This window comes from Haplochromis burtoni, unplaced genomic scaffold, assembly GCF_018398535.1.
Source record: "Haplochromis burtoni strain Fernald_Lab_line unplaced genomic scaffold, NCSU_Asbu1 Contig_37, whole genome shotgun sequence".
In the NCBI taxonomy this organism is placed as follows: Eukaryota; Metazoa; Chordata; class Actinopteri; order Cichliformes; family Cichlidae; genus Haplochromis; species Haplochromis burtoni.
This window is the reverse complement of record NW_024582398.1, coordinates 2,946,596-2,958,576: the sequence shown is the minus strand read 5'-3', so window position 1 is coordinate 2,958,576 and position 11,981 is coordinate 2,946,596. Positions and strand designations below refer to the sequence as shown.

General features: G+C 42.9%; 1 protein-coding gene across 14 annotated transcripts in view; it reads right to left on the bottom strand.

Moving 5' to 3' along the window:
- The window catches only part of nrxn1a (neurexin 1a), a 67,013-nt gene extending 56,319 nt beyond the window's left edge, over positions 1-10,694 (bottom strand). For 3 of the 14 annotated variants that reach the window (XM_042219755.1, XM_042219753.1, XM_042219762.1), the window contains exons 1-3: positions 10,250-10,691; positions 7,736-9,167; positions 110-127 (exon numbers count right to left, since the gene is read on the bottom strand). In XM_042219755.1, coding sequence (XP_042075689.1) covers positions 110-127; positions 7,736-8,468 — 751 coding nt within the window. In that variant the 5' untranslated portion in view covers positions 8,469-9,167; positions 10,250-10,691. Of the gene's footprint in view, positions 1-109; positions 128-7,735; positions 9,168-10,249 lie in introns of all 14 variants that reach the window. The other 11 variants (XM_042219754.1, XM_042219763.1, XM_042219764.1 and 8 more) reach the window with 6 other exon arrangements.
- Positions 10,695-11,981: the final 1,287 nt, after the last annotated feature.

Genomic DNA, 11,981 nt, shown 5'->3' with positions numbered 1-11,981 from the left:
TAGATAGATAGATAGATAGATAGATAGATAGATAGATAGATAGATAGATAGATAGATAGATAGATAGATAGATAGATAGATAGATAGATAGATAGATAGTACAACCTACCTGGAGTGTAGCTGTGCTCTGGAAAGGTGTTGCGGCCGGCCGAGGAGAGAGAGAGACAGACATTCATTAACATGCATGCTCAGCCCTTGGGTTACCATGGCTACTTACTGTACATGCACACCTGTCCGGGGTTACCGCGGCAACACACATGCAAAAGTCCACGCACGGACACAATGGATACCATGCTGCACTGGTAGCCAAAACTGAGATTTATCTATACATACAGATGAACAGTCTCTCTACGACTCCACGCGGGTACAAAAACACATATCTAAGAGCGTAAACAAACACACGCCCACCCACACTTGTAGGGTACACAGGGGTGGAGGTAGGGGTATTCAGGTAGAGGGGTGGGGAGGGGGTGTTGGTGTAAATATACAGTCCTACCTGTAGGTTTGGATTCAAGAGCCATTTACCCCATAACTTACCTTGTAGCCGCTTCCTCTCCCCGGAGCCCCCCGACATATAGCATGCAACACACACTTTCAATCTCGCAATCTCTCCCACATCCTCTTTACCTCTCTCCCCTCCTTCTCTCTCTCTCGCTTTCTCTCTCTCTCTCTCTCTCACACACACACACACACGCACACACACTCACACCAACGTCGACTATGGCAGTAATAATGATGTGAAATAGCAGGGTAAACATGTAGGGATGGATTAGCAGTGCAGGAAGACAAGGGGCATGCATGGTCCAATACTGGGACAGAGTGTGTGTGTCTGTGTGCTTGTGTGTACATGAAACTTTGGGCGCCTGTGTGTGGATGTGTGAGTCTTGAGCTTTGTGTTCATGTGAGTGTTTCCTTGCCTCTGCCCTTGTGCCGGTGGCATGGCAGAAACAGGTGGAACCATTAGCATGCTAACAGTGATTTGCCCTCAAGGACAATGCAAGCCAGGCCAGGCCTAACAAGCCAGGTTCACTCTGCCTTCACTGGAGGGCAAAATAACTTAGACAGTAATTACATTTATGCACGGGCTCTGCTCAAACTGTCTTCACTTACTACATCTATATTCTGAGTATCTCAAATCATTTTATTTCTCCAAAGTGACATATTGATGTGCTCCGGAACAAAACCCTCATAAATAGTTCCTTCATTGCACTGGTATTAAATATGTAATATACTGCAGTTTTTTCAGGGCTGAGAATGCCTACAGTAAATAACAACATTACGCTTTGCAAATACTTCTAGGCTTGACACAAATCTGCAAAAATATGAGCAGGAATAAAAGTGGATCATTTGGGAGCCTTGAAGATACTGTGTAATTGTAAACGTGTACGGAAACTAAGACTGCCACAGCTAAATTGCTTATTTCTAGCGTAGTCCTAAGGATTCATATTTTCCTCTAGCAGAGCATGTTCATTCTGTATTAAAGATTCATAACTGAATTTTTTTCTAATTTTTAGAGGGTTATAATTTTATCTCAAAGCTTTATTGTGCAGCTACACCGAGGCTGCTGGGTTCAAAATAACACAGTAATTTCAAGGTACCATATAAAAGATAAACCTTTATGCCCGGCTTTGCCTGACTCTACACAAAACAACTACACAGTGTCGGCTCATATACTCGCAAATAATGATCATCCCAGTTTTGAAAGTGACAACTCTTTCACAACCTGCAATCAACATATTTGCAACCTTAGATGCTATTAACATGTTTTTGCTTCAGTCAAAGAGACCTGGGCCTCTAGTCCCCTTCTTTTTTAGCCATCCACTTAATTTTAAACACAAACTGAGAATTATCTCCCCTAAAGTTTGTCAGTGCATCTAGAATGAGAATTTCCTTTGAAAAACTATAAATCCGTAAGAGTAACTCACTGCTAGTGTTGCTGATGCATATATATTGGTTCAGCCTGCGGTTCCTGGGGTTTGAGATATCCCACAGTGCCGGTATCTTGTCACACCAAAATGAACAACAGCGCATGAGGCCAGCTTTTTTTAAAAATAAATATTATAGATCCAGAACACACAAAATAGCCCTCCAGAAAATGTGGGCTATCCAAAGAAAACACATCATCTGCTCAGTTTTTCCTCACCAACTTCTTTATATCTCTGAACCAAGAATGATTCTGAGAATTTAAAGATGGCGTTGCACTCTTCTGTCCAAGGTCTGTGTGTTGGTTAGCTGGCTAAGAAAAACTGCACTTTCAGTAGAAAAGCTCAGTCCATTAAATCTGTTTCCAGAACTAATGTCTGTGAGTTTTTTTAATACTACTACCAGTAAGTAACTAAAAAAAGATTTCAATTAACCTTCAAGAGCTGACTGTTAAGCTTCTTTAGGCTTTTTTAAAAAAAATTATTGTGCCTAATGTGCACTGATGAAATTGACAGATGAAAAAACTGCTGCTGATATGCTTGACACAGCTGAACCCACCTTCTCATTTTTCTTTAATTGCTGAGTTGCCCTTTTGGTTAACTGCAGTTTCCTCCACATAACAAACTGATGCATTTTCCTCCCTCACAGAATTTGTTATTGTCCTTCCTATCAATCAAGGCATTTGATTCCCCCCCTTCTAGCAACTGCACAAATCAACTAGTTTTCCTTTGACTGATTGCTTTAGAATTTAGGGTATAGAATTTGCCTCTTCTTTTCTTTTTTTTTGCCCATAAAGAATTTAATATATTAAATCCAAAAGCAATTAATAATTGTGACGCTATACGTGAAAAGCTGGCCAAATATAGAAACCAAAAATGCAGCTGCACACAAAAACAGCTATGCTATTTCCAGTGTTTGTTATCTGAACTTCACTGTCTGCAAATGCCTCTCAAAACTATGTCCCCAAAACGTAGCGTATCAACCCATTTCTGATGCATAAACTGCAAATAAAAGGCATGCTATTTTGCACTATATCCTTATCTGCCAAACCTCATGGCTATGAGGGGAAAGCCTGGCTGAGCTCAGCTACAAATGCCTTGGGGTGCAACCCGGTCAGACAGCCAGTGAAATTTTTAACTCTTTTTGGGGGGGCCATTTTAACCCAGAAGTTTTGCAATTTTATGCAAATTAATAATTAAAATAATGAAAACATTGAAAAATGTTGTGTTACAATTGCACATCATTTTCATTCAACATTTATGCCTAAACTCTGAAATCTTAATCTGCAAAAATAAAAAGAGAAGAGTCTGAACTGATTTGCTTACACCAAAACTTAATGCTAAGCTACAATACCAAGTCTCAGAGCAAATTTCAGCTCTAAAGTAAAACACCATAATATGTTTTCTCTGAAGCTGCAATTTAGTTTGAAAAGAGAGTTTCCACATTATTTTAACCATGTAATGCTACAAAGCTTCTTACTTAAGACATTGAAGCACATCCGTCTAAGCAGACCTCCAAACTCGAGACTACAATTTATGTGACTACAATTACTAACAGCAGCCACTGGTGCCAAGAGAAAAAACATGACTCTGGCGCATGTTTTCCAAAACAATTGGCTTCACTCACAAATGAAATGTGAGTCCAACACTAGGAATATAAAACACCCCCTTAAAAGGAATAAGTGGCCTCTTGTTGAGCGACGAGTGCCAGAGAAAAGTAGATATTGTATCTGGTGTGAGCTTTTCCATAAAATGTCTTCACCTCTTATTTAGCCTGTAAAGCTACACCGCTGTTAAGAACCTCAGTGGTATTGTGACTAATGCTGGTGCTGGAGCCAGTGCACTGTGTGAATGTGTTTCTCTGTGTGATTGTATGTTTTGTGTTGCACGTGTTTGTGCAGGTATGCGTGTGCCACTGCTGTCTGTCTCCCACTGTGCCCTAAGCAGCAGCAGCAGAACAGCAGACTGGATTAGACTGGCTTGGATCATACCTAATTCTCAGTGCAGCACTGAGTTTCTGCACAGAGCTGATCATAGCTTCACCTTTCACTTCCTGAACACACGTGCAGCACAAAAGCCCAACAACTGCTATTTATTTTAGCACTAATGATTTAGTCTGCAAAATGCCAAAACTACTAAATAATACTAAAAATTGTCTGGCGTTAAGTACCGGGGCACAAGATGATGCTTTTAAACTCTTAGTTTTTCTGACCAGCAGCCCAAAACATAAATATATTAAATGTAAAATGATACAAATGACAAAAAAGACAGCATCTCTCACTTTTTAGAAACTAGATCAAGGGAATATTTGGCATTTCTACTTTAGAAGTGGCTTAAACGCATTTTCATGATTACTTAATCAGCAGATGACTCACCCAATTAATTGCTTTTTGCTCATAAAATATTGGAAAATAGTTAAATAATAGTCAAGGTAAGATACTCTGCTTGTTTTATTAGTCGGTACAAAACCCAATAAATATTCAGTTTACTTTCATATATGACAAAGAAAAATATCAAATGCTTACATTCGGGGACATTCTTTGTATTTTCTTCCTAATTAATTCATTTTTAATCATCAAAACAGCTGCTAATTAATTTTCTTCTTATTGCTCTCTCATATAGACTAATTATTTCCTCACAAATGAACATAAACGTACCTACTTTAATACCGTTTTTATCTCCATGGCATGTTAGGAGTGGTGGTCAAGACTTTCATTATTGCCTTTGACGACCCTCTCCGCGCTGCGTCTGATTTTTAATTGCACTAACTTTTGCTTCCTCGCATCCCCTCTCCTCCGATGACCCGGAAAACTCCACATGTAGCAGTTTATTTTTACAGTGCTAGCTTTGTAGTGTCATTTACAGGATTGACAGAAAGCACGTACTGAGGCGCAATGCACTGTTGTGCTGTGGCGTCAAGCAAAGCCCCAATTTGTTTTTTCATTTACAATCGAAAACATTTTTATGAAGCCGCGTGGCGCATTTTAGTGCAAATAATAATGTAACAATTCAGAACAAACAGCACTGTTCTATACATGAATTAGAGGATTTAAAATGTTCATTTAATTACTATTATAGCTGCAGCTAATTCAATGTATTTAACAATTTTCATATTTCATGAATTTAGAAACAAGAGATTTTCATATCCATCTGTCTTTAAAAGGTAAAATTTTAAATTGTTCCTTATAGAAGATTCTAGGAAATCTTTATGAATCAGTTAGACAGGGCGTCCAACTGTGAAGCCTGTTATAAGTAACCAGCAGCTCTTAAGGCTGGCACTATGGATCCATGGATTTGTATAATGGAAGCTTCGGCACCGCTGTCCTTGCATCTCGTCCTTGCATCTTCACCTTATATCCTCACTGGGAGGAGCTAAGATGCGAGAAAGAGATGCGAGAGGAGGAAGCAAAAAAGTATATTGAAAAGAAGCCCATATGTTGCCTTTTGTAGTGGTTAATAAGGTCATTTCAAAGTCATTAAATTCTAAATCAATAAATAGACTATGTCACTGATTCTTGTCTTAAAACATTTATATATCATCTTGTTTTTACCAGTGGCTGGTAGGAGGTAACACAGCCTTTCTGTGTGGAGTCTGCATATTCTGCCTGTGCCGATACTGTGCAAAAATATGCATGTTAAGGTATTAACTGATTCTAATTTGGACATTGGTGTGACTGTAAGTGTGAATGGTTGTCTGTCTCTCTGTTGTTAGCCTAGTGATGAACTGGTGCCTGTCCAGTGTGACCTATGATAGCTGGGATAGTCTCCAGCCCTCCAACATGACTCTCATTTGAATAAGCAATTAAGAAAATAGATGGACAGATGTTAATGACCATCGCCAGACCACTACACCATGTGAGACATGGGGAAATCAAATGTTTCTGTGAGTCCACAAAATGCAACAGCTGTTAAAGTTCTGAAGAAAAACAACTGAAAACAAGTTCCAATGCAAAATCTGTAAAGACACCATTGAAACTGATAAGTACTGAATAATATTTTTGCTTAAAATGCCCATCTGCACCTGCTATGGAATGTGTGTGGCTATTTTCTTTCCAGGTACTAGAGGTGGACAACACAGGCAACCCTGGCAACACCTGAAGCCAGTGTGTTGACTTTACAACTAAACCTGTCATTGTTAGTTTAGGTTCACTTCTTATGCTTCCTATTTTTTTTAATTAACTGTTTGTTAATTGCCTCGTTTGTGTGCATCTCCCTTGTCTGTTGTAGGACAGGTGGCCCGATTTGTGAACATGCCTCCTAGATTAAACACGCAGTAATCTCCACTCACTGCCACATGCGTGTAAACAGAGTGGAAAGACTGCGTGGCAGATATGATGCCTGAAGTCATTTGGAGCTGCAGGTACAAACGAGTGCAGAAGGGGGGAGGCTGGAGCTGAGGCGTGGAAGCAGGAGGGTTAGGAACGCATCTTTCATCGTGTCTTCTTATTAGTCCTGTTTCCATGGTAACCTAAGCCAGCCTACTGTCCACTAAATGCTAGGGTGTGATATGACGGGTGGCTAAAGGGGATGTGTGATGTTGAAATTGGTGCTGGGTGGGGTTTAAGGTTAGCCATGGTGGAAGGCCACTCGGCTGTTTTTTGGCTGATGCATTTGTGTCATTTTAAAAAAAGAAGAGGAAAAAGAAGAGAAATCAATTGCTGGGGGGGGGGGGGGGGGGGGGGGGCTGATTGGTATCGCTGGTGCTGAAAACAAAAAAGCACAGACTCGTTTTAGAGAGCTATCGATTAAGAATGCAAATTATCTCTGAATGAACTGAAGCAAATCTGAAGACACACACAACTTAGAAGGGGGAAATTAACGAATTTGCAATGATAACCATAACCTGGTAGCTGAGTTCATTAAGCAGCTGTTTCATTTTTGTAACAGCCATCAGTACGCTGCCCAATGTATTGGCACTTGTAGTGACCAAAGGCACTACTGGAAGTATTAAGAGAAGGTCTTCTAGCAGTTATAAAACGATCTGCGGCATACTTACAAGCGTTTATAGTCTGACTTTTTCATCTTTATAAACACAACACTGTCTCCTTTTTTATTATGCATAAAAGCACTGACACAAAATCATTACACACAATCACACAGACGCAAACAGAGCATCTTAACAGGCTGCAAGCTGTTCAAATTAATGGCAGGCGATAGATTGTACACACATCATTCAGCACCCTATGTATGGTACCTCTGAAGGCCATTTAGAATCAATGCAAATCCATTAACACAGGCAGGCAGGTGTCGGCCATATAACAACCACTGATTTCCAGCATCTAAGCCCTGCTCCAATTAGAGTTTCTCAACATGAGCCAACAGCCATGTCCACAACTGATCTATATAGTTATTGTGTTTTGCCAAATGCACCTACTGAGCTCCTCAAAACCCGCAGCCAGCCATTTTAGTGACTTTCAAGAATTTGTTTCAAATTGTTTTCAAGCTCTCTTCTCCAGCTTCACTACACTGACTTCTCTTCCTGGGAGTGGGCTTAATTTTGGGTTCTGGAGGAGCTCACTTAAACTGGGAGCCACCGGCAGGCGTAAGAAATCAATCTCAAACATAATCAGTATGCATGTCTTGCACTGTTTGTGAAGGCTGCTGGTCCATACACACAAATTGAAGGTAAATGTGAAGGTGTGAATGAGAAATAGATATCTTTGTTGAAGGACTTGATGTTTGTAAAGAGAGGTATAAATTTTGAGATGTTAATCCACATATGTAAGCGTATGTGCATGTGTCTTTTGAGGTGTACATGTGTATGTGTAAAGGATGGGATGTATATGATGGGTCAGCATGATTTTGGGCCTTACCTTCGCTGCAGTCATTGCCTTGGTAGCCGGTGTCGGAGCAGTCGCAGACAGCCTGGTCGTTGACCACATTGCACACCCCTCCGTTCTGGCACTGATGGTCTGGGCCACAGCCAGCTGTTACTGTGACGCCCTCTGAGCCGTCTAGTGTCACCAGTGAGCCGTTGATGCTCACTGCCGTGATCCAGCCACGGAAGGCAGGGTGTTCCCGCACTGAAGGAGAGGTGAGGCGGAGGGGCGAAGAATGTAGCTCTGGGCTCACCCCGCCCATGTAGGTATGACTGAATACTGTCATGTCTCTTCTCTTACTCTTCACTTCTGCCCATCCTTCCAATCGCCCATCTACCTCCAACGAGGTGTTCCTCCAATCCCGCTTGACACGCACTGCGTGCCACCGCCCATCACTCACCGCCACACCTGACTGCAGCTCAGCCGGCTCAGCACAGAAGATGGAGAAACGCAGCCGAAGGTGACCGTGGAGAAGCAGCAGCTCCAGAAAGTCGCAGAATCCCTCGTCATCCAGGTAGAGCAGCAGGCCCTCCTGGCTGTGAGTCCGCAGGCTGAAGCTCAGCACACTCTCGCAGCAAGCGTTCCATACTGGGAACCGCCCCCACTGGCTGGAAACGCCTCCAAACTCCAGGACCTCACCTTGGGCCTGGCCCCCCACGCTGCACAGGCAGAGCCCCAGGAAGAGCAGTGGGGCTGCCGCCCAAACACAAACCGCCATTACACTCATACACACACTCACGCTCACACTCACACACACACACGGGAGGAGATAGTGGCTAGAGCTGGGGTGTTCCCTCTAGCCTACAGCTCATGGTGACAACTGTAGGGGCTTTTGAAGAACTCTTTATGGGTTTCTCAGGTGACCCTTCTATCTTGCAAGTGCTCCTTTCAAAGGTTGGCTCCTATAGGATTCAGCTCCAGGAAAGGGAGGGGGTCAAACAGCGGCTCCCGCCATCCTTTCAGTATGCTTTGGACATCTTTTTTTCCCTTGGCCTCTTGTTTGTGTCGTCTCTGAGATGTTCAGTGTCTCCTCTCCATTCAGTCTTTATTCTTATCTTCTGACATATGAGATTCCAGGTGTGTGTGTTTGTGTGAACGTCTGTGTGAGTGTTAGATATGTGACAAATTGTATGTGAACTCCATCTTTGTGCCCTAGATAGGGCCTTATCCCCCATGCAGGCAATTCCCCACGGAGTACAAGTGCAAGTGTGTGTGTGTGTGTGTGTGTCTCACACACTGGTAATGGAGAGAAATGACACCGTCATAGCAGTATTTTCTCCCCCTCCTCCCTTTCTTAGTAGGGCAAGACTTAAAGTGTGTGTGGGCAAAAAAAATATGTGTGTGTTTGTGTGTGTTCGAATGTATGTGTGTGTGCAAGTGAGGTATGTGTGTCTCTCACTGCCGCGTCATCACTCTCTCCAGCGACCTACAGAGAGAACAGAGACGGCACAATCAACCAGGGTCACACACACACTCACGCATACATATATACAATACACAAACTCTCGCGCACACATACACAACCTGATCCCGCTGTTGTTCTCAGATTACTCTTTCTCGTGCATTTCTGCGCGCATACACACAAAGACATCATATTGTCACACTACACAAGGAGCAGGCCCACATAACTCTTTATAAACATACAGATTAACACGTAGAATTTTTACTTCCACGCAGCCCACACGCAGTGGTTTAAGCCAAGCACATACAGTATATAGGCACGCGCATACATACATACATACACAAACAGCACCTCTTTCAGCAGAGCTCCCATCATGCCGCAGGAGATTTTTATAAGGTGGCATACCTGCGGCGGCCTTAATGTCCAAAAAGAACAGCTGGACCCACTCTGACACTGGCGGTATTCTTACAGATTTTAATCAACAGCTTTCGTGTTTCAGTTTATTTTGTAAATGGGTTTAACGAGGCTACCTCGCGGCACCGTCAAACACTGTGTTGGGTTCATCACAAAGAGCGGGAGCAGCACCGCGCGCTGCGGCGGATGACTCAAACCGCCTCGCTTTTATCGAATTAACGGCTTCAGAGCCCATTTCAAACAGTTGAACACATTCACACGCGCACACACGGCACAACCCCACAGTGGCAGCAAATGCACACGCACAGTGGACTACACGTAGCGTCTTCTCGGAGTCTTTGAGAGGCGAAAAGCGGCGACATCACAGTTATTGATAGACGGGGTGAATGAATGCGGTTGAAATATCGATTCTCGATTTGCGGCTATATTTTCTCTCCATTTTTTTCTCCCTCTCGACTACACCGGGGGTTCGGTCTCATCACCTGAGCCCTTAGCGCCTGACGTTAACTACAGCTTAGCTCACCGGTTACATGTTAATTACTTATTTTTTTTCTTTATACGGTTAACCTGCTGTTTTAATTGGAATTACACCTGTAATAGTGTCGTGGCAGCCTCGCCCCGGTAAATAAAAGGCAAACCGACCGCGGTGTTCCCTCAGCTCAGGCACATATTACACTAGAAAACCGACCTACCTCACGCGCATCCTGTGGTTCCGTGGCAACAGTGCCGCGCGCGGCTCATCGATTTCCCTTCCATTTGAGGAGAATCTCCCCCGAATTCGCGAGAGAGGAGAGAGCAGGCGCGCGCCTGGTGGCAGACTGAGTCGGTCTACCGGACAGGGACGAAACTATCATAGGATCGCCTCCAGGCGACAAGGTGCTATTGCTCTCTCTCTCATACACACTCTCTCTAGCTTCCCTTTCCTCTCTCGCGCTCAATCTCTCTCTCTCTCGCTCGCTCTCTCTCTCTCTCTCTCTCTCTCTCTCTGTGACTCAATGCCGTTCTCCCCCTCTCCTTCTCTCCGTTCTCCTGAGGAGGAAAAGGTGCAGTCTGATGCTCTCCGCGAGACTCGACAGAGGGAACGTCACGTGGTCGCAGGAGAACGATGGAGTGTGAATGTGTATTTGTGTGTATGTGTGTGTGTGTGTGTGTGTAAGAGAGAGAGAGAGTGAGAGGAGAGGATGGGCGGGGCCGCGCGCCGCTGCAGCACCTTGGACAGCGCGCACTCACCGCCCGTACGAAGCTGAAACGCTATTACCGGAGGCAGAAAATGAGGCGAGAGCCTGGGTAGATCCGAATGATTAAATCCGTGAGTGACAGTGAGGATGGCCTTTACTTCACTGGCGCCACAGGAGCGAGAGTAAAGACAGCGATTCAGTGAACTGTGGGGGGAAGGACGGATTGAAGAGGCCGTGTCAGTTTACAGATCTCTCTCAATCTGTTTCTCTTCTCACACAGAGAAAACATAATCCATCTGAAAATAGATTACATACGGTGTTCAGACACCACGGACATATTACTGTTCACACCCTCCTTAGTTCCAGTTAAGAGAAACCTTCAGGGTGGATAAGGCCCTTGAACACTCTGACCTCAGCCCCTTCCAACACCTTTGGGATGAGCTAGTGCCATTTCTGTGTCAGGCCTTAAAGCCCACCAGTGTCTTACTAACTGTGCCAGGAGTGTTAATCTCACGCTCTAGTGACTGAACTGGAACAAATCCACAACCATATAGTGTCAGCACATTAGACTGAGATGTTCAACAATAATTTATGGCTGCCATATATTAGATAAGAATCTGAGCATTATTATTATTATTATTTTATTTTATTTTCAGTTTCTGATTTTAATTGATTTTAGTTATTGTTCCCACAGTGGAATTTATTGTTTCAATTGTCTTTTTAAGTGTTTTAAAACACTTTGTTTTTGCTGTCTTTTCATTAGTTTCAGTTTTAGTTTTAGTCTTTTTATTTGTCTTAATGAGGGTATTTGTCAGGGTCAAGATTTAAGAACCTTACAAAAGGTATTCCAAACAAACACAGTTGAATCACACTCATCTTGAAATCCTGGGTCTAGGTAAAGAGATGCACCCACACCTCAATGGGCAGGTTGTTGTCAAATGCAACAAGCTAAAAAAGAAATACATTTCCTTTCCAGTTTTATGAGCACAATGTTTTGTTTTAGTGGATTTTAGTATTTCTTTCTTAGTTTTTGCATATTTGTCTGACTTGCATGTTTCAGATCATCAGACAAATTTTAATATTAGACAAAGATAACCCTAGCAAACACAAAATGCAGTTTTAAAAAGATTATTGAATTTATTAAGAGAATAAAGCTCTCCAGACCTACTTGGCCCTATATGTGACAGATTAACTGCCTCCCGGTTTTAAATTATTAATTAACTTTATTGTTAATTATCCAAATTTT